This window comes from Silene latifolia, chromosome 9 (genome assembly GCF_048544455.1).
Source record: "Silene latifolia isolate original U9 population chromosome 9, ASM4854445v1, whole genome shotgun sequence".
NCBI classification, from domain to species: domain Eukaryota; kingdom Viridiplantae; phylum Streptophyta; class Magnoliopsida; order Caryophyllales; family Caryophyllaceae; genus Silene; species Silene latifolia.
The window spans coordinates 40862884-40886275 of NC_133534.1; the positions used below are offsets into that span (position 1 = coordinate 40862884).

General features: G+C 34.8%; 1 protein-coding gene across 1 annotated transcript; it reads right to left on the minus strand.

Annotated features, from left to right (window-relative positions):
• Positions 1-1690: 1690 nt before the first annotated feature.
• Positions 1691-21264, minus strand: LOC141602623 (oligopeptide transporter 4-like). Its single transcript, XM_074422807.1, has 3 exons — positions 21018-21264; positions 3435-3617; positions 1691-2410 (listed from the first exon to the last, which is right to left on the minus strand). The coding sequence occupies exons 1-3, from the start codon at positions 21207-21209 to the stop codon at positions 1796-1798; spliced, it is 990 nt and encodes a 329-aa protein (XP_074278908.1). The 5' UTR covers positions 21210-21264; the 3' UTR covers positions 1691-1795.
• Between the last annotated feature and the right edge of the window lie 2128 nt (positions 21265-23392).

Below are 23392 nucleotides of genomic sequence, written 5' to 3' on the forward strand. Positions count from 1 at the left end.
ATTGTAAGGTCAATAAATCAACTCTTTGTTATTCCGGTAAATTCAAAGCTCAACACTAAAAAATGTTAAACAAATAACGAAAAACGCTTGGAGTATTCCTATTTGTAAATTAAAATGTTGTAAAATCGATTAGAACATGAAGACTATGACACACAATCAAAGTTCAGTAGGTAGAACACAATTTAAAAAGAAAAAAAAAATCATCTGCTAATAAAATAATTGAGAATTAATAGAATATGGTATCAAAATGTGGAAACTGAAAATCAATAAAGAGTAGCATTTATCAGCACATAATATGCACCGTATTGCATCTTTAGACTAACTAATACTCTAATAAATAAAAAAACCTTTGTCGCCAAACATCTATTACCTTCAAAAAATTTATCAACTACCTCAATTTAAACAAAAATCACACTTCAATTTCTATCTTTTCAATTTCGTTCGTAACCTTTCTTAAATACATCATGAAATTCTAAAAATATAGAAGCAGTTCAATTAATGTAGAAGCAGAAGCATAGAGCGACAAAAGAAGTATTAATCATAATAATAAAAATAATGATAGAAGAAAAGATGCATAAAAAATACTTTAAAGAAAACTTACCATCAAAATTTGCGATTGTTGGCTAGAACAACTGCGTGCATATAATCGATATTAAGAAAATAAGGAATCATCGGCAAAAACTAATTGTTGAATATAATGAAGAATACCGGTTTGATATGATTTTTTCATAAATTAAATTAGTAGAGATTTAGAACTACTCGGTAAAGATAAAGAATTTGAAAAAAGATGAATGAAAAAATATAGTGAAGGGGATGATACAGAATGGGAATCACTACGAAGATCATTCAATATATTTTCGGCAATAAAATATCAATTATATCTTCAATGGAAACTTTGTAATTTTCTTTCCTATTTTGGTCAATTGTGTGAAGTTGGGCGGGAAAATAGTTGATGTGAGTAGGACACGTGTCAAGTGGTTCCTCTATTATACTTTTATATAGATAGATGTCTTATGGAACAATCCAAAGATTTTCCTAAAGATAATACTACCTAACTATGATATATTATCTACCGATAATATATTCCCTATTATTCTCTAATGATAATATTCCTAATATTACTATTGTAAGTTCTACATAAAGATTTTTTGTGGGAGAAATATTTTAAACTAAATTTTTTGAGTGAGACTTTGTAAGCCCACCATTATATAGTGAAGAATTGGACTCTTAGACCATTCTCAAACAGTGGTCGCGCTAATTAGGTCGCGATCCGAATTTACTCTTAATCTCACCTTATTAACCTTGACCCATTTTCACCCTCCCAAGCAGAAGGTCACGACCTAGGTCATCAACCCAATCATTTTCCACCTTCCAACCCTTTTTGTTTTGTTTACAACCATTGATAATGTGACACCTATTGGGTCACCAATTGACCCAATAGGGTCAAGAGCAACTAAAGAGGTCACAAATTGACCTCTTTCACCAAAAGGTCACGTTAATTGCCAAAGAGGTCATGCTAATCTCGTGCTTAATTGTTGATTAAAGCGACCCATCAAGGTCACGACCTTCCTCGTGACCTTGCTTGGGAGATGGTCTTAGTACCGCAATTTTTTCCTATTTGAATTTTTCGCTTAACAAAAATATTTGTGTTCTTTGTTTATATGTCCGCGTACATTATTATTATCCATCGTAGTTACACAAATAAGAAATGCTACAATCTTGTACCTCGCCTTGATGTATTGGAATCTTAAATTATTATAATATAACAATTAAAGCATATACACTGTACATTAAACTAGTTGGCAGGGCACCCATCAACCATTATGCCTTTGGCTGTTGGACATTTTGCGAGATCGCAATGCTCACCATTATTACCCCACCAGTTCAAGCTTTGATTCTCCACACCCAGTGAGAAGTATAACATTACTGCCATGAAAGCAATCCCGGCATCTAAAGCTGCAGAAAGAATGTAATTATACCTTTGCCACCATTGCTTTCGGTAACGGAAGACAAACAAGTTGAAAATTGTTCCAACTATTATCCACGCATTGTAGTTTACAGCAGTCGCTGGTGGCATACTAGCTGTGGCACCGAGAAGTATAGGAAGGTTTATTAATGGAATCCATGATTTTTTAGGAAATGTCTTGTGAGCGAACCAAACTAATAAGGGTCCTATTGCACCTCCCAGGAAAAACCAGTTCATGACTTTGTAAGTTCCTAGATTTCCAAAAATCCTTTTGGAACCAACTAGGCCCCATATCACCGAGGCATTAAAGAACACACGATCACCAGGGCAGGTCCATGGACTGTTAGGTGGAAGCAGGCTATCATCACATATATTGTGAATTGATTCAAGCAGCCACCATGCCACTACAATGTTGATGGTACCAGCTAGAATGGTTCCTAGTAACTAAAAATCATGGAAAAGATAGCAAGAGTCAGAAGTGGTTTATTTATAGGTAACGCACATGTAAATGTAAAATGGAGATCGAACAATGTGTTGGCTATTTTTATAATCTTAATGTGTTGGCTACGGCATTTTGGATATACCATAACAAAGATGCTAGAGTAGACAGAAATAAGATAATATTATTAAAAAATTATATTCCCTATAATATTAAATGTAATATCATTATAAGATAATGCTATTCATGTACTCCTAAGACACAGTTTTTTTTTTTTTCGTACAAACCTAAGACATATAGTTCATAGAGGTTTAAACTTAAACTTATTTTAAGTTACCCTAGTGTGACTATTAGCACATTGAGCAGCTAGTGCGGTCGCACCCCTTGGGCCCGTAAGAAAAAAAACCCATTGTCTATATGTGTATTTCCACAATATAAGCCACAATATATTTATATTATGTATACTGCCATGATATATTTACCTTCACCGCAATTTACTATAATTTTGTCATGATTAAATATGTTATCATCATTATTGTTATGTTTATTTGTGTTTTGCCATTTTTTATGTTGTCATTTTTGTTTTTCTTATTTCCTTTTTCTTATTATTGAGATCAAACAAATTTTTACAAGAAATTAGTGGACAACCGAGATACTATATGAGCTTCCACTCTTTTAAAGGATTGACGCCTTGACAATGCATTGTTGTTAAAACTGAGCGAGGAGAGCTTTACTTCATGCTCTTATGGTTCTATCTCACTCCAATCTCGAGTAAAAATTGTTTACACCCAAAAAAAAAAAAACATAATTACATTGCATCTAATACTTCATGCATCCTATTTTTACTATCCCCTTTCTATTTTGTAAAGAGAGAGTAATTTTGGGATACACTATTAGAGGGAAAGGGACATTAAAATTAGGACATGGAATCAAATTTCAGAAAATGTGACCTCTATGGCTACATTGTTATTTAAAGCCAGCATTAATCAGTCGACATTCTTTTTATGAGAAGAGTGATCAGAACCATACCTGTACCAAAAACATTGATCTTGGTGGGATTTTCATATAGTGCCCTAGTTTAAAATCATTGAGGACAGAAACAGATTGCGCCATGCCCATATAAGCATATACTTTAAAGCAAACATTGGCTATCGGTCGCCCTGGTAGTAGAATGCCCATGAGGTACTCTGTTACAATGTTCAACCCTGGAGTCTGCATTCGAAGAGTTATAAAACATCATTCATATTCGTTTGTCAAGGTTGTTTGACCTTCACTTTCCTAAGGGTTGCATTCATAGAAGGGTATATTTTTTTTTTTTTGACATTCACTTTTCTCAGGCTTGCATTCATACCCCGAAGTCTACATTCAAAGGGTTATAAAGCATCAAAATAAAGTGAATGTCAAGTTATTTACATTGACTTTCCTGTGCCCAAGTTAAAAATTCATCTTCTGCCTTCAATCAAGGTATTTAACCATGTAATCTATAATGCTTTTGTGTAATATTTGATTGATACGGAGCATGATTTTTAGTACAGGTATAGATATATTTTACTTGTTAAATCAATATTTGGGATGTTTTTGCTTACATTTTCTCAATATTAAAAAAGGTCAAATTTTTTCTTTAACGATCCATGTATATGTACGTTTATGTTAAATGTAGCCTAATTCTAGAACGTGTACTTTGTGAGTAAAAGAATTATTACGATATTAAAATATTGATGGACTTTAACTACGTCGCCTTAAAGTTGTGGTTAAAATGGTCTTCTTAACATGGTATTAAAGCGAGACCATATGGCATGGAGGAGCTTGTGCATGTTCAAGTGGCTTTCCACCTGATTGTGCTTGACTGTCTGTGTTTAAGCCACTCACAGTTAATCCACACATATGATAATTAGAATGATCATAGTTAGTGGTATGCTCACGAGTATCATAAGGCGCCACCCTTTTATATGCAATAAATAGGGACCCTCATAATAATGGGTGTATCCATTAATATTAAGTGAGGACCCCATAATAAGGGGTGCATGAGAGAGGGTGGCGCCGAGATTGAGCGCCACCCGGTGACGACGTATCCTAATTAATATACATATAATAAAAGGTTTGGTTAAATATTTTCTAGAGTCTTTTACTAAAATGACCATTTTCAACAAACTATTTTCCAAACTAACCATTTTCCAATTTTAATTCCCATTTTAACCATTATTAAGGTTTTAACCATGTAATTAATTTTGATAATAGCTAGTTTGAGAAATAATTTGGATAAAATAGTTAATTCACTAAGAGCTTTATACAATTTCAAAAAAAAATTTCGCATAATAACAATTAGTATTTACTTTGTATATATTTTCCAACATCACATGGATATTGACAGACTTATACTCTTACTTTCCAATCTTTATTTGTACTAATCTTATTTTTATAAATGTTACACTTATGTTACAACACTTAAATAAAAGTAATGTGTGATCATATCAAAAAAAATTATGTCACGTGAATTGACTTCTTCCTCTATTTAATAAATCAGTCCTAAACATTTTCAGATTCTTACGAAAACGAAAATTAACATTTAAATTATGAGCAAATTCCTAAAGTTACAATTAAATATTAAGAACCTCAAATCAAATAATAAAATAATAATTGAAACAAAAAATTACGACCATTTTACTTCCCTTTATAAATCATCCCATTTTTTTTATTTCCTCATAAAATGACAAATATGTTCAATGAAAAATTATAAAATTACGAAAAGTTACAATTAAATGTTATTTTTTTATATAATTATTGAAAGACAAATATGCTCAATGAAAAATTATAAAATTTAGAATACTAATAAGTAATATATATAAAAAAAAAACATATCTTTCAATATCCATGGGTTGATGAAAAATACATGCATACTAATTGTCATCATGGAAAATTAATTAGTTTTAATATTATCTAAATATTTTACCAAATTAGTCATCTTGCCAAATTTATTTCTCAAACTAACCATTGTCAAAATAGATTATGTTTCTAAAGTTTCAAAAATGATTAGAATGGGAATTAAAATTTGAGAATGGTTAGTTTGGTAAATACTTTAAGAAAAATGGCCATTTTAGTAAAAGACCCTATTTTCTATTATTTTCGTACTCAGCTTCCAACTTAAAATTTGTTTATAATAAGGGTGATTACATCATGTTTTTAACACTAATAATTATTCGAAAATGAGAATGGCGATACCGGGCGGTACCGAGTTTGAGTAACATCGATGGCATAATTGTAAATTCGTTGTCATTTTTAGCCTCATCCTCAAACATTCAAATATCAAATAAATAAACTTAAAAGGGTATTATGGGAACTTAATATTACTCAAATTAAATTAAAAACACATTAATTTTGCTTCTTTACTGAATTACTTTGGCAAAATAGTTGTTGAACTTGTTATGGAGTCTATCTCTGGCATATGTTGGACCGTTGGTATGTTACTCTGTTGGGTAGTTTATAGAGAAAAGAGAAGAAAGTGTTTGTCATGTCTAGCAAATCAATGTGCTATGTAATCAATCATTCACAAAAGTTTCGAGAGAATGCAAATTATAAACTTTTACCATGAATTTTATACTACTTATAAAATTGTCACAAAAATGATTGTCAATCGCCTTAAGTCTCTTATGCACAACATTATCTCCCCAAATCAAGGCAGTTCTATCCCTGGAAGGGGCACTGACACTAACTTCATTGTCGCTTCTAAGATCCTCCATTCAATGCATACTTCCAAAAGTTCGGTTGGGTGGTTCGCTCTTAAGCTGGACTTAGAGAAAGCCTTCGACCGCCTTGAATTGGACTTCATTCACTCCTGTCTCTGCTCTGCCCGCATTGACCATGACACGATCACCCTCATCAGTTGCATCACTTCTTCTAGTTCTCATGTCATCCTTAATGGCATCCCATCGACCACCTTTCTCCCGTCTAGGGGAATTAGACAAGGGGATCCTCTTTCCCCGTATATCTTTATCATTTGCATGGAAGCCCTTTCTAACCTCATTCATCTCTCGTGTCTTGACAACGATTGGACCTCGTTCCCTCTTGGGAAAGGTGGGGTCTCTTTCTCCCACCTGCTCTTTGCCGATGACATTCTCCTTTTTGGACGCACTTCGGAAGAGAACCTTTGTGCTCTCCAAGACACCCTCCTTTCTTTCTACTCTTCCTCTCGGGCCAAAAAATCAATAGGCTGAAGAGCAAGATCATTTTCTCTAAACTCACCCCCCTTGAGGACATTAACATGTTTGAAGCCTCCCTTGGAATTAAGCGTGCTAAGAACCTTGACACTTATCTTGGGTTCCCACTTGGGTGGGGGGAAGCCCAAGCGAGCTGATCTTAAATTTATCCTTGACTCTCTCAATGCAAAGCTTGCAAATTGGAAGACTAGATTCCTTTCTAGGGCTGGTAGGATTTGTCTGATTAAATCTACCTTAAATGCTATCCCATCTCATATTATGCAATGCCTCAGGCTCCCTTCTTCCATTCTCTCTGAGATTGATAAAATCACTAGGTCCTTTCTCTGGTCCGGATCTTTCTCCAACAAGCTTCACCTTACTACCTGGGACCTGGTTACCAAACCTATGGCCTCTGGTGGTCTAGGAATCAGAGCTGTCCGCCCCCTTAATGACTCTCTCCACAAAGTTGAGCGGGAAGATCCTTCTTAATAAGTCTTCTCTTGCTTCCCGTGCCATTCAGAGTAAGTACCTGACCCCCACCCCACGCTCTTTCAATTCTGGCCCTCATATTTGGAAGAATGTGGGAACCGGCTGGCCTATCTTAAATAAGCACCTTACCTGGTCTATAGATGATGGCTCTTCTATCTCCCTTTGGAACGACCCGTGGTCTGATCTTGGACCCTTGAGACACATCATCTCTGGCCCCCTTACCCCTACCTCTGAGCACGCTAAGGTGAGCTATATTATCCACGATGGGATGTGGTCCCTTGTCTCCCTTGACTTCGCTCTCCCTTCCCATGTTGTTAATTCAATCCTAGCCATTCCCTTACCAAGAGCGCCCCGACCTAACCTCCTCTCCTCCTCTTTGGCGCCAAAAAATAGATTTTCCTTAGGTTCCACCTATACCTTCCTTTCTGAGGACTCCCATTCCCCTCCTTCCTTCTCTGTTGACATGTTTTGGCTCTGGGTCTTACCCACCTAACTTAAGATAAAGGTTTTTATTTGGCTCGCCTGGTGGGATAAACTCCCTCACAATCACACTCTTTTTAGAAGATCCATTCTCCCGTCTCCCAGTTGCACTCGATGCGCCAACCCCTCCCTCCCTGAGTCCACCCTCCATATTCTGCGTGATTGTAGCCACGCGAGCGACATTTGGACAAATTTTAACGTCCAGCACTCCTTCTTCTCTCTTGATCTCCAACCTTGGATTCACGACTACTGTACTTCATATAACCCCTCATGGGTCACTCTCTTCACCTTCATTATTTGGCGCCTTTGGACTGGGCGATGTGAGAACCTTTTTTCCACTCACCCCACCCTGCCCCATTCCCGTCTGTGCGACTCCTACTCTGCCCTTGCTGCTGCCTGGGTGTCTACAAGCAGCCATGTCCCATGCCCCCCTCCCGTGTTGACTCCTTCCCCTCTACCTCTTGCTACCCCGGTAGCTGGGCATTTTCCCCGCGTAATTGGCTTAAGGTCAACGTTGATGCGGCCTTCTCTTCCTCCTTCTCCTTTGCTAGTGTGGGGTGTGTTGCTAGAGACAGTTTTGGGTCTTGGGTTAAAGGTTGGTCGGTCCGCTTAGCTGCCCCTAATCCCTTTATTTGTGAGGTTCTTGCCATCCGTGAAGGATTAGTTTTTGCTACCGCCCTCGGCCCTAATGTTATCATTGCTTCTGATTATATTAATGTCGTTAATGCCATTCTTAAGAGTGATCTACCTTGTGGTCCTTATGCTAACATCATTCTCGAGTGTAGGGAATAATTGGAGGCCTCACCGATTTTGAAGATAATTTTTGAGAAGAGATCGGCGAATAAAGTTGTGGACGCCATTGCTAAATTCGCCATTAAAGACACTAGCTCGTGTAATGGAAGCTTTATTTGGGCGCATGCCCCTTTATTTGTAATGGACTTTTGTAATTTAGACTTTGTTTGGGCTAGTACGCCACTTTCCCCCGACCCGCCCCCTTGATGTATCTGAACTTCTTTCTTTCCCTTTAATTTAAGTACTTCCTGGCCAAAAAAAAAAATTGGGTTTGCCGGTATATGAAAGTTCAAATTTGGGTGAAGTGTGTATCGGTGAGAAAACGATACACTCACGGTCATATTTGGCACAGAAGATGAAAAATAGAGAATTACAATTTTACCTCTTACGAGCAAAATTTTTTTTTTTTTTTTAAATTAGGATGTTAATGAAATTCGGTAACACTCGATGTCGCCCTAGCATTGTCCATAATTATTTATCAAATACGATTATGTAAAGATAAGGATAAACATATGCTTTCCGTAATAAGAAAGAGGAGGAGATAAATGGGACCTTCTTGTACTTTATTGATTGCTTTCAATGCGGTAATTAGTATGTATTTATTGTTACGTTTTTTACTTATATCTCTACGTAGAATACCACTTAGATAAAGATAAGAAACGTTAATTTAAATATTTATTTTTTCCTATACGTTTGTAAAATTTATGTTTTTCTTATAAGTTTTAAATGCTACTTGTATTTATACTGTTCTAATAAAATGATCTGAACATTTAATTTGATTCTTAATTCCAACATTTTTCAATCCAAACACAAAATATGAAAATGAAATTGATTTTAGTAAAGAACCAAACACATGGTATCACAAATCAAGTTCCAGCCTCATAATACTTTTGCAATAGTGGCATCACATACACAAACACTATACTGATAGATAAACCATCTCAACCAAAACCTTAAGGTAATGGTTGAACCCCGACTATTATAATTATTCATATTACTTTCCTTCACTCAAATGCTCATTGGCCTTGAAGAGTGGTTAGTGCACATGCTCCCCCGTACCGTATGCTTAAATTCCACTTCGTGAGTTATTGAGGAGTTATTGAGTTTGGTAGGATTCGAAGCCGTGATCTATGGTCACACTGGCTCTGATACCATATAGAGAATATAAGAGAAGAGCAATTGTTGATTGTATTATTGAAGTATGGAAGTTGTGATGAATAATAAGAATAAATGAGACCCGTATATATAGTATAAGACGATTACCTAACCTGCAAGATACAATATTATTAAAGATCTAATTTTCTAATATCAATAATATCATTTTCCTAATAGCATAACAATAATATAATAAGATATGGTAATCTCTAATATTCCCCCGCAAGATGGAGGAGCGCAGCAGAAGTCCAATCTTGAAAAGCAGCATATGAAGACGAGGAGATAAGCCAGCGACACTATCTTCGGAGAACATCAACAATTCTGATAAGGGTGGCTAAGTAAGGCAGCTAAGATTAAAGGAGTGGCCATGTTAATGACCAAGTTTAAGAGGTGTGACCAACAAAGGGAGCCAAAGTTTTGGAGGGGTTTCCACAAGGGCACAAAGTGTAAGAGGGGTGGCTACAAGAGCGCCAAAGTTTAGGAGGGGTGGCCCGCAAGAGTGACAAGTTTTTGGAGGGGTGTTCATGGAAATGACCAAGTTTAAGAGGGGTAGGCCACAAGGGTGCCAAAGTTTAGGAGGAGTGGTCATGGTAGTAACCAAGTTTAGGAGGGGTGGCCACAAGGGCACACAGTTTAGGAGGGGTGGTCACTAGGGCACAAGTTTTGAGGGGGTGGCCACTAGGGTACAAATTTTAAGAAGGGATCGCATGAACGAAAAATTTTAAGAGTGTAACCACAAGAGCAACAAAGTAAGGAGTGGTCGGTGGTCACATAGGTGACCGTGTGTAAAGAGGATGCAAAAAGAAGAGTAGTTGTCGTACTCGATTGTTCATACGCATACGATATGATGTTAGTGATGAACCATGGATACTTCTCCAACAGGAGAACGTGAAGTTAGTATTGATTTTTTTTTTTTTTTGTAATAAAGATAACGAAAAGAGGAGGAAATTTTGGTAGATAATCAAAGACGAATTCCGCCGGTGGGCATTGTAAACTAATTAACTGCCCACTAGCATGGCAGCGGAATTTTGTTTAGGTCTCAAGAACCGAGAGGCTCTGATACCATATAGATGAACCATCTCAACCAAAACCATAAGGTAATGGTTGGGCCCAACTATTATAATTATTCTTATTATATATTACATAAGCCTTTTACCATCTAAAGCCAAGGTAGGCTGCATAATGAGAAAATGGACAGCCATGTTTTGCCCCAAATTTTCAATAAGCCTATGAAATATAGGTAAGCCCTTAATCTTGACAATGAGCATGAAAATTTGGGAATCCATGTGTGAATGGCGGTGAATAGTTGTTGACTTTTAACACTCCCCTTAACGAATACTTTCACTTAGAGCTAGTCTCGAAATCATACCAAGTTGAGTTCGAAATTTCTCGAACTTTGATCCACCTTTCTCCTTTGGTAAAGATGTCTACCACTTGATCATCAACATTGGCATAGTCAATATTAATTTCACCTTTAGAACCTTCTATCATACAAAATGATAACGTACTTAAACATACTTTGTCCTAGCATAAGAAACTGGATTTTCTACCAAATGGATTACTGACATGTTGTCACAATAAACCCTCACTCCAGAACCAACACGTTGATATAGATAATTCAAGAATTGTGTTAGCCACACACTCTTTTGCTACCATTTATGCTTCTCTATAACTTGCCTTTCTACTCGACAATAATACAGTAAGTTGCCTCTTACTACACCACAAACCAGCATCTGAAGTAAGAGTGAACATATAACCCGTAGTAAATCAGCGTGTGTCATGATCGCTAACATATTCGACATCACAATAACCGTAAAATACATACAATTCATCACTTGGGTAAAGTATTCTGTAGTCAACAGTTCCTTTAATATACCTCAATATACGTCCTATTGCTTCCAAATGAGACTTCTTTGGATTTTGCATGAACCGACTAAGCACATTTACAGCTTAAGCGAAATCAAGTCGGGTCAATGTGAGATATATAAGACTTCATACGAGTTGTCTATATATTGTCACATCCTCCAAATCTTTTCCGTCTGTAGAACGTAGTTTAGCATTGATCTCGGTTGCAATTTACACTTGTTTGCAATCAAGCATTCTTGACTCCAAAATATCCTGGGCGTATTTCTGCGGAGAAAGAAATATTCCACATTTGATTCTTTCTACCTTTAGACAAAGAAAATATTTTTGCTCTTCAAGCTCTTTCATGTGAAACCTTATTAAGAGATTCGATCTTATTTGATGAATCTCTATTTTATCGTCTTCAGTGATAATAAGGTTATCCACATAAGCAAAGAACACTGTTAACTTTGCATATGGAGCTTTGACAAACAAGCTTGAATGTGCAGGAGCAATTGAATAACCACTTTGCAATAAGAATTCAGCTATCTTACTATACCATGCTTATGCAGTCTGCTTCAGTCCATATCTACTTTTCTTGATTAGAACTCTCAAACCCTTTTGGCTAATCCAAGTATATATCTCTATCTAGCTCTTCATGAAGAAATCCATTCTACACGCCCATATGCCACATTTTCCAAAGTTACTAGCCGTAAGTGCTAGTAAAATACGTACAGTGGCAATCTTCGCAATCGGCCTAAATGTTTCATAATTTAGCCCATATTGTTGAGCGAATCCTGCAAATACGAGTCATGCCTTGTACCTTTAATTAGAACCATCTAGCTTGGTCTTCACTTTGTATACCCACTTACATGAAATGGGTTTAACATCATTTGGCTTTGGCACTAATTCCCAAATTTCATATTAATTAAGTGTTTGGATTTTCTCTTTCATATATAGCTTTTTACGTTACCAATCTTTGCTATGAGCGGCCTCATCGTAACTACTTGGCCCTTTCACGATGTCTTCCACCATTGTTACATTTGCATACTTACAGTTTGGCTTATGTGGCCAACTAGTTCTCATCAATTGTTATTGAGTATCCTTATCCTTGATAATGACATCTTCAACCTGGCCCGATCTTGCTTCTTCGGAAGTTCTGTGGTGTATTCCTATTCTCGAAGGACTTTTCTCTTTTGTTGGTGAATGTTTAAATTCTTCACTCTCTGATTCACCATCACTCGGGCTTATTGGATCATTTTCCTCATCCATCCATCTTATCCTTGAGCTTTCCCTCTATCTCCTTTAAATCTGGCAGTAACAAAACTTGTGGTGACCACCAAGATGATTTTTCATCAAACACCACATTTCTTGACACATGATACTTGTAAGTAGTTAGATCGTAACATTTCCAAACTTTCCTTGGATCATTAGACATAGAAAAGAAGCATGGGATTGTCTTCTTGTCAAACTTGGTATAAAGATAATCTGGAACGAAGACATAACATACACATCCGAAAACTCGGAAATTACTGATTGCAGGTTTTAGTTTCCAAAACTTCTACAATGGAGTGAGATATTCAAGTCCCACTTGTGGTGCCCTAGTTGTCACATGTGTTGTCTTCACGCATTCTTTACTTTTGGTGAAATGTGAAAATTCTCATTAATATGGAATAAACACCATTACACTATACATATTACATAATTCCACCCTTAGAACATATAACATCAGTACCCCCTACAACAACTTCATTTTGCTAAGCCAATTCGTATCTAATCGAGTGGTATTACTATTGCCCAGAGTTGCTAACCTTTAATTGATAGAAGCATGAACCTTCCTAAGTATGCACCGAGGATGTTGTACACTTTCTTCCAGTCTACACTTATTTCTACTGTCCCAGAGATAGTAAATCAAACCAGCCATAACAACCATGACGACCTACTTCTTCAAGAGTGACCCGTTTCTCCACTTCAGAACCCAGCACAGGAAATTCCCCTGCCAATTTACCTCTAACCAAATCTGAACCAACATGAGGCACCTCGTACTCTTAGCATGTACCATACTTCTGCACGTCTCGACCAGATGACGATTTTTCCTTTCCGCCACTCCATTCAGTTGTGGAGTGTTTAGACACGACAACTGACGTTTAATCTTGTACTCTTGTAGATATCGTGTGAATTCAATCAATGTGAACTCTCCCCCCATTGTCTTTAGTAGACACTAAATCTTGCTACAAACTTCGTTTTCTAGTTTATCTTTGAAACTTTTAAACTTGTCAAAAACTTCTGATTTTTCCTTTAAAAGATCAACTTATACATATCTTGAAAAATCATCAATGAAAGTGATCATGTAACGATAACCACTAACTGGTGATATTTTTATCAAACCAAGTAGGTTATTGTGAATTAACTTCGAAGGTGCCCCCGCCTTGAACTTTGACTCCTCATATGGCAGCTGGTATGCTTTGCTAAATTAACATCCAGCATAAACTACATTAACCTTCACATCAAGTTGAGGAAGACCATTGAGCATTGATTTACTCATGATAACTTTAAGCTTAGTGTAGCCTACATTCCCCAGGTGTGCATGCCACAAATCAACCGTCTCATTTTTTCTAGCTTTCCTACATATGTCGTATAAGCGGACATGTAGACTGGTTATAAACGTTTCCTTTTATGATAGGAGATGAATATCCCTCCAAACTTGGATACACTTTAACATCATTAGGCCCAAAAAATCATGGTTTCCCGAAGCTTCTAGTTGTGACACCGGTATTAAATTCTTTGTGATACCTGATAAATGATTGACATTATCAAGATAAACTTGCTTGTTATTATATCTTTGTGTAACTATATCTTTATTTACGTGATTAATTGACAAATCTGAGTTATTTGCTGCCATAGCAACTCGGCCTTGTATATTGACGTAAGCCTTGCTTTGTTTATTTTTTATTTTTTCCTTGATTGAGCCTTTCTTTTTTGGCTATTTAGTTTCGTATTTTGCTCTGAAAATGGGGAAATGATTTGCCAATGGATTTGTGATGTGACCCAATATACTGTACGTTCATGATTGTACTCGGACATGTTTAGAAACTTCTCCTTGTCTCCCGTCATGTGATTTGAGCAACATGAATCAATTATCCAAGTATCTTGATAATTGATTATCTTATCACTTTTTGCGACTACTGTCATTAATTCGTGCACCGTCTACTTCATGCTTGAACCTTCTTGTTCAAGTTCATATGAAGCTTGAACATGCCATTCAACTTCATTATTCTCATGCTCTTTTAATGTTGTTGTATTTCCTTCTGCTGACTTTGACCACAATCTCGACCATAATGTCCCTTTTCCCATAGTTGCATGTAGCAAACAACATCTTGTTGCACTTGACCTCTTTGTTGGTCCAGTTATCGATCTTGAAAAGTTCCTCCTAGTTGGAAGCCTCCTCTTCCTTGGCCTTTTTTGAATCCTTCTGGCTATTTATTTGAACTACTTTGACAACCCGATCCAGAATTTCTTGTGTCACCTCCTTGGTATGACTTTTTATTACCAAATAAGGTCTTTTCTTTATCCTTGATGGATTCTCCAGACATTTGCTTATCTAGAGCTTCTTGGTTGGCTAATATATTTTCAAACACAATAAGAGTTGGTTGTGTAGCCCAACCTCGAATTGCCGCGATAAGAGTAATGAATCCCCACCTTAAACAGAAGATAATAATTCTTTGCATCCTGGTATCCATGATTGAATTTTCAAAATCCTAATATCGTGATTTGCTCACACAAAGGATTGACTTTGGTAAAACATTGGTTTCGGACATGGTATTTTGTCGAATCGACATTAGCTCATTCTTGAGCAACTGGAGTTAAGAATCATTCTTTTTTGACAAAAAATCTTTGAACGTGTCTCATGCCTCCTTTGGTGTTTCTGCATCCTTGATGCGGTACAATATATCGTCCTCCACAGTTGTTGTTAACAGGTACATAGCCTTTCCGGACATTCTATTTCTTCAGCTCTTATCCTCTAGCAGGTTTGGCGGTTTCACCTCCGCCAACCATGCCCCAAAGATCTTGTCCTAACATATATAGTTGCATATGTGTGCCCCACATACTATTTCCGTTGCACAAATTATCATTATAGACGGGCATTTCCGTCTATACGAAAAGACGGGCCAAATGTCACCACTTTAACGCCAAATGTCACCACCTTATAAACTACCTGTTGTAGCTTAGTAAATGGTACTGTTTACATTTGGCGTTAAGATAGTGACATTTGGCGTTAAGGTGGTAACATTTGGCCCATCTTTTCGTATAGACGGAAATAGCCCGTCTATAATGAGACCGACTGTTTCCGTTGTTTAACTTCTCAATACCACTAGCTGAAAAAGTGATATCTTCCATGGTGACTTGACGACACCCGACTCGATCAAGTAAGCTTGATCTCTCACCAATTTACTTCACGGTCCCAGACGGTGCACTCTAAAATAATATTGATCCCGGATCAATACTTGGACAAGATAAATAGCATCTCGCCTTACTAGCTCTGATACCAAATGTAAAGAACAAGAGTTTTTTTTTCATACTATGCGAAGTACTATTGTTATATTGGCTTCACGAGTAATTCTACCCGTACTCCTCACACACAAGCCATTATAATATTCCACTTGGGTGGATTGTGTTTGTGTGTGAGGAGTACCGTCCTCTGGGAGGACGGTAGAATTTTTGTTGGCTTCACATACACAAACACTATACTACGTACATAAGACTTTTGCCATCAAAAGAATATGGTAGCTTGCATAATGAGAAAACGGGCAGCCATATTTTACCCGGTATTTTCCATAAGCCTACTAAAGATTTAGGGTGTGTTTGGATAACAAAAGTGGAGGGAAAGGAGGGGAGGGGGAAGGAGGGAAGAGAAATGGAGGGAAGGGGAGGGAAGGGGAAATGGGGTGTGGGTGTTTGGATACAATTTCTCTCCAAATCTTGCCTATTGTGAAGAGATTTTGATTTGTTTTGAATGAGGGAAAATGAATCCCTCCAAATCTTTCCCCCTTCATTTCCCTCCACCCTTATTTGCTATCTAAACAAGGGATTTTAAATCCTCTATTCTCCCTCCCTTTCTTTTCCCTCCAAATCTCTCGATCCAAACACACCCTTAAAGATCGGTAAGCCATTAATCTTGACAATGAGCATGAAAATTTAGCAATCCATGTGTGAGTGACGGTAAGTAGTTGACTTTTAACAGAGCTATAAGGTCACAACTTTAAAATCTTTTAGTTGTGGGAATTGGAGTTGATTAATTATCTCAAACTACCTTTTATCATTAATTTATTTGAATTTTGAAATTTAGGGGATGAAAGTAAAAATACTCGAATTTAACATTATATCCCGGGTGATGCTCAGATTCAGTATCACCCAATGGCGCTATCCCATTATTCAGCAATTTTATGTAAGATGCTTTTGGGTGAATGTGAACGAATATTTTTGTATTGTAAAGCCTGAAGAGTACTCTCAATGTTAATGGCTATCAATATCAATCAATACTATATATTAATTCCAGAAATCAAGGGACTTCAATGTAATTAAATAAATCTATACAAATTAATTATACTATATAGTTTTTAATCATAGCACTGTGTGATGGACCCGACCAAGGGACTTCAATATAAATATTATATAGTTTTGGTTGAAGTATAAATTTAGAGAACACTATAATATGGTGATTTTCCTTAAAATAACATGCCCCACTTATGGTATTAATTTTTATAAGGATGTTAATTATTTAACATACACGAATATAATATAATATAAGTACTTTATATTTTGGAAACTATTAAAAGGTAAATAAATTAATCTAGATTTCCAAAAAATATAATTTTCCAATAATAATGATTGCTCTTAAATAATATTCTAATCTAAGATTTATTTAAATATATAACTCTAATACAACTAGATAATCAACTACTATGATATAATAGTAACCACCCACGTGAGTACTAAAAGCAACAATAATAGCAACCGGAGTAGTGAATGTCATACTAACAACAATGAGAGTAGTGAAATTAACAATAAAAAATGCGGGAGTAGTGAAAGAAAAAATTATGGCGGCGGGAGAGGTGAAAGTAATAGTACTATAGTAGTCACAAAACATGTAATAAAAGTAACAATAGGAACAACAGAGAGAGTATGAAAAATTAACTATCAATTCGATTTTAAGAAAATATTAATTTATTTAAATATATGAGTTTGACAAAATTAACGGGTTAACCGTAAAAATAGCAGGAGTAGTTAAACAAACAACATTAACCGAAGAAGTAGTGAACATAATAGTATTAACATGGGATGTAGTGAAAGTAATAATATTGACAGCGGGAGTGGTGAACGTGTCACATAATTTGTTGATTAATTTTAGATTTCATCATAATTTCAAGATATAAATTGTAAACATATGTGTTAACCAAATTTGGCGAAACATATTTCATAGAAAATAAAATTTAAATGGTAAGTAAAGGTAGCCCGGGCGTAGCCGGGCACCAAACCTAGGAAACCAAATTTCTTTAATGTAATTAAAGAAAGTTATACAAATTAATTATGCTATATAGTTTTAAATCACTAGCACCGTGTGATGGATCTGATCAAGGGATCTCAATGCAAATATTATATAGTTTGCGTTACAATTAAATTATATAGAAACTTGGTAATTTTCCTAAACATTTGTAAGAAACTAAAATATGGTCAATTTTTTTAAAATAAAATAATTAATTAAGATGGTCAATTTCCTTAAAATAAAATAATTAATTAGTTAAGATGGACAATTTCAAGGAGACTAAAAGAAAGAAGATGCTTGGTAATTTTCCTAAATATTTATAGAAGACTAGAAGATGATCAATTTCCTTAAAATAAAATAATTAAGTATAAACATGCACACTTATGGTATTAATTATTATCATCATACAAAAATAGTTTATAGTTTATTAGATGTATAGAAATGTTAATTATTTAACATATAAGAATAAAATATAAGTAAGTTATAAATAATTCAAGTTAGATTCCATAATATATAATATTGCATAATTATTTCGATTTGATTTAATGCATATATGTAATATAAATATATAATCCTCTTAAAATTGCATGCCTAAGTATTAAAAGTAATTTCATTAGAAAAAAAAAAGAATTGTAGTAACATTGGATATAGTTATATGATAGTAATCACTCACTTGAATAGTAAAGTAACAATATTATTAGCGAGATTAGTGAAAGTGGTAGAAAGAACAACGGAAGTAGTGAAATAATCAATATTAATGCGGCAATAGAGAAAGTAACAATAATTACGGCGGGAGTAGTGAAATTATCAATATTAATGCGGTAGTAGTGACAGTAACAATAATTACGGCGGGAGTAGTGAAAGTAACAATTATTACAGGCAAGTAGTGAAATGTTATTACTATTGTTTCATTAATAAGAGTAAAATATTAATAGCGGGAGTAGTGAATTCGTCTCAAAATTTATTTCATCGTAATTTTAGAATATGTCATAGAAAAATATATTAATGATAAATTTATGAGTTATGCAACTTTAAATAATTTTATTTAATGAAAAAAAAAAATTTAATGGTAAGTAGAGGTAGCCCGGGCGAAGTCGGGCACCAATACTAGTACTATATATTAAATCCAGAAACCAAGGGACTTCAATGTAATTAAAGAAAGTTATACAAATTAATTATACTATATAGTTTTAAATCACTAGCATCGTGCGATGGACCCGATTAAGGGATCTCAATACAAATATTATATAGTTTGGGTTAAAATTAAATTACATAGAAGCTTGGTAATTTTCCTAAACATGGTCAATTTTCTTAAAATAAAATAATTAATTAAGATGGTCAATTTCCTTAAAATAAAATAATTAATTAAAATGGTCAATTTCAAGGAGACTAAAAGAAAGAAGATACCTGGTAATTTTCCTAAATATTAATAGAAGATTAGAAGATGATCAATTTCCTTAAAATAAAATAATTAAATAGTATAAATATGCACACTTATGATATTAATTATTATCATCATAAAATTATATATTAAATTTAAAATCTATGCAATTTTATTAAACTTTATAGTTTGTTAGATGTATAAAGATGTTATATATTTAACATACAAAAATATAATAAGTAGGTTATAAATAATTCAAGTTAGATTCCATAATATATAATATTGTATAATTCTTTCGATTTGATTTAATACATATATGTAATATATTTATATAAATATATAATCCTCTTAAAATTGCATGTCTAAGTAGTAAAAGTAATTTCGTCAGTAAAGAAAAGAATTGTAGTAGCATTGGATATAGTTATATGATAGTAATCACTCATTTGAATAGTAAAAGTAACAATATTATCAACGAGATTAGTGAGAGTGGTAGAAACAACAACGGGAGTAGTGAAATAATCAATATTAATGCGGCAATAGTGAATGTAACAATAATTACGGCGGGAGTAGCGAAATTATCAATATTAATGTGGCAGTAGTGACAGTATCAATAATTACGGCGCGAGTAGTGAAAGTAATATTGATTACGGGCAAGTAGTGAAATATTATTACTATTGTTTCATTAATAAGAATAAAATATTAATAGCGAGAGTAGTGAATTTGTCTCAAAATTTATTTCATCGTAATTTTAGGATATGTTATAAAAAATATATTAATGATAAATTTATGGGTTATGCAACTTTAAGTAATTTTATTTAATGTAAAAACAATATTAATGGTAAGTAGAGGTAGCCCGGGCGAAGCCGGGCACCAATACTAGTTATATATTAAATACAGAAACCAAGGGACTTCAATATAATTAAAGAAAGTTATACAAATTAATTATACTATATAGTTTTAAATCACTAGCACCGTGTGATGGACCCAATTGAGGTATCTCAACGCAAATATTATATAGTTTGGGTTAAAATTAAATTATATAGAAGCGTGATAATTTTCTTAAACATGGTCAATTTTCTCAAAATAAAATAATTAATTAAGATGGTCAATTTCCTTAAAATAAATTATACTATATGTATAATTCTTTCGATTTGATTTAATACATATATGTAATATATTTATATAAATATACAATCCTCTTAAAATTGCATGCCTAAGTAGTAAAAGTAATTTCGTAGGTAAAGAAAAGAATTGTAGTAACATTGGATATAATTATATGATAGTAATCAGTCATTTGAATAGTAAAGTAACAATATTATCAGCGAGATTAGTGAAAGTGGTAGAAACAACAACGGGAGTAGTGAAATAATAAATATTAATGCGACAATAGTGAAAGTAACAATAATTACGGCGGGAGTAGTGAAATTATCAATATTAATGCGCGAAGTGGTGATGAAGAATAATAATTACTATTTGGAGTAGGAAAGTAACAATGATTACGGGCAAGTAGTGAAATGTTATTACTATTGTTTGATTAATAAGAGTAAAATATTAATAGCGAGAGTAGTGAATTTGTATCAAAATTTATTTCATCCTAATTTTAGGATATGTCATAGAAAAATATATGAATGATAAATTTATGGGTCATGCAACTTTAAATAAGTTTATTTAATGAAAAAGAATTAATAATAAGTAGAGGTAGCCCGAGCGAAGCCGGGCACCAATACTAGTATTACCTGATTTGTTGTGGCGGTTATAATACTAATTGGAAGAGTGAAAGTGAAGGCAATGACACGAGCACAGAAGAGCGCCCACCAAGGAATTTGCACTTGATCTTTCATGAAGATGGATAGTAAAAAGGAAATTGAGACAGTTACTGCAACAAGTAGGTAGAACCACCATGATGGTATGTCTTCATAGTTCCTCATGAGCTTGGTATGGATATCCTCCTTTCCTTTGTATGATCCAAAGAATCTTTCGTAGATCTCTCTGTTTATTCAATCATGTATATTACACGTCAAAATTGGACATGATTATACCCCTATTTAAATAACTTCTTTTCCTTTATGGTTATATCTTGTATATAAAATTAATGATTAAGGGGCATTTAGGATATTTCACGAATTTTTCTTAAATGTAACGTGGGATATTCTATCATGTACCCCTCAACTTTTCCATTTTCTATGATGTACCCCCTCTTTTCATGCAAAAAAACTTTGACTGTCAATAATTTTTGTCTACAAGCTCAGAATACGATAAACTTTTTTTCCAAATTGACCGTCTTTAAGAGGTCTTCTGTCTGAAAAAAAAATCACCAGACGTCTCAACTCGTAGATGGAATTATGGTCGGTCAAAGTTTGTTCGTTAAAAAATGTTTGACCAACCATAACTACCGGCTACGAGTTCAAAAAGCGGTGAAATTTTTTTTCAAATTGAAGATGACGAGATAATTGGTTTGAAAAAAAAAATAACCGTTTTCTGAACTCATAACAGAGAATTATTGTCGGTCAAAGTTTTTTCTGCGAAAAACGAGGGGTACACGGAAAACGAAAAAGTTCAGGGGTACACGAGAGAATAACCCGTGTAACTTTTAGTCAAATTAGGATAATAAAAGAGGAATGAAGGGACTGTTATGTTACAACATAGGGTGCAAAGATGATTTAGGACCGTCCAAAGATATTAATATAGCCATTTAATTGGAAAATCCATATGTAGGTTGTTGTTTCTGATCTCGAGTCTTGACCCTTCCCTTATTACCTTTTGCAATGGCGTCGAACACCCAACATTATACAACACGCTGACACTTTACATTAAGCCAAAACACGAAGACTTTTCTTAAACTAGTCATGTCCGACATCTAAGCCACTCACCCGTAGTACAGTACGGTAGTAGATACTTATTAGGGCATCAACAATAGAGGTTTGTCAACAAAGGTTTGTGTACTTTTTAGAGGTTTGTTGACAAACCTCTCTATTGTTGGGAATGAGGTTTGAGGTTCATAGACGAGAATGGTTACATATTTGTATACAGGTTTGTGGATGACATGGCAAGTGGTGGTCCCTAAAATATAACCAACATATGAGAGAAAAAAAAATGGATAATTTGAAGTGGGTCCTATAACATAAACCTTGAGAAGGTTTGTCTATTGTTATGTATAGGTTTGTTATTGAAGAGGTTTGTTAATTTGATGATGTGTCAAGTGACAAACCTCTAAAGAGGTTCATCTATTGTGGATGCCCTTACTAAATCTGGTAGTACAGTACGGAATGAAGGAAACTGAAGTACTAACTCGGAGAGTATTACCTTCCGTTAAATAAGCCCACATGAGTGAGAGTGGATGCGATGGTAGCAAATCCAAATCCATAAGTCATAGCAAAAAACATGCTCATGTGAATTCGCCCTTGATTCTGATACTCGGTTATATTTAACTCAAAGTTGTTGTTAACAATACTCGTAATGTTGTACCTTTGACCATGGGCTGTGAATAAGTGTGAGGAGTAAATGGGAAATGTTCGAGCGCTGTACAAGTCTAGTCCCCAGTAAGCTATGGGGATAAATATGTACGAGACCGAAACATAGCCTATGCAAATATTTGCAATGGTAGAAAATGGGGTTATGAGAGGGCTGGATAAAAAGGAAGATACTACCGACCAGTCCAATGTAATGGCTCCTAGCCCCAGGCCTCTCATGCCAGAGCCCAATTGCTGCGCTGTGACTGATTTCGGAAATACCCAGCAGACCCATGATATGCTAGTAAGGGTTGTGAACAGGTATCCTGGAACAGCGTACCAGCCAAAACTGCATACAAGTACAATCAGGAAGAACTTTGCCCTTGATATGCGTTGCTCTGATTTGTCGTCGTTCTCGTGTAAGGCCCTGCATCGAACAAATAATCTTTTTTTTGACAGTAAGAACAAATAATTATTAAGGAAAGGAATCGCCAGAACTTGATATTTGCTTCTGGTTGTAGTTCTATATATTCTCTCCTATTCTAAATAACCTTCTCTATTTTTTTTCGTTTATTCGCCAATATTTTGCCTATTTCCTTTTTTTTTGATAAAGTTATATACTTATTTTAATCAATTAACCTCACAACAATACCCATAATTTA

Coding starts and splice junctions, on each gene's coding strand:
- LOC141602623 (XM_074422807.1), bottom strand. CDS start 21,209: ATGAGGAACTATGAAGACATACCATCATGGTGGTTCTACCTACTTGTT. Junction 3,618..21,017: donor TAACCGCCACAACAAATCAG/GTAATACTAGTA, acceptor CTTCGAATGCAG/ACTCCAGGGTTGAACATTGT. Junction 2,411..3,434: donor GATCAATGTTTTTGGTACAG/GTATGGTTCTGA, acceptor CATGATTTTTAG/TTACTAGGAACCATTCTAGC.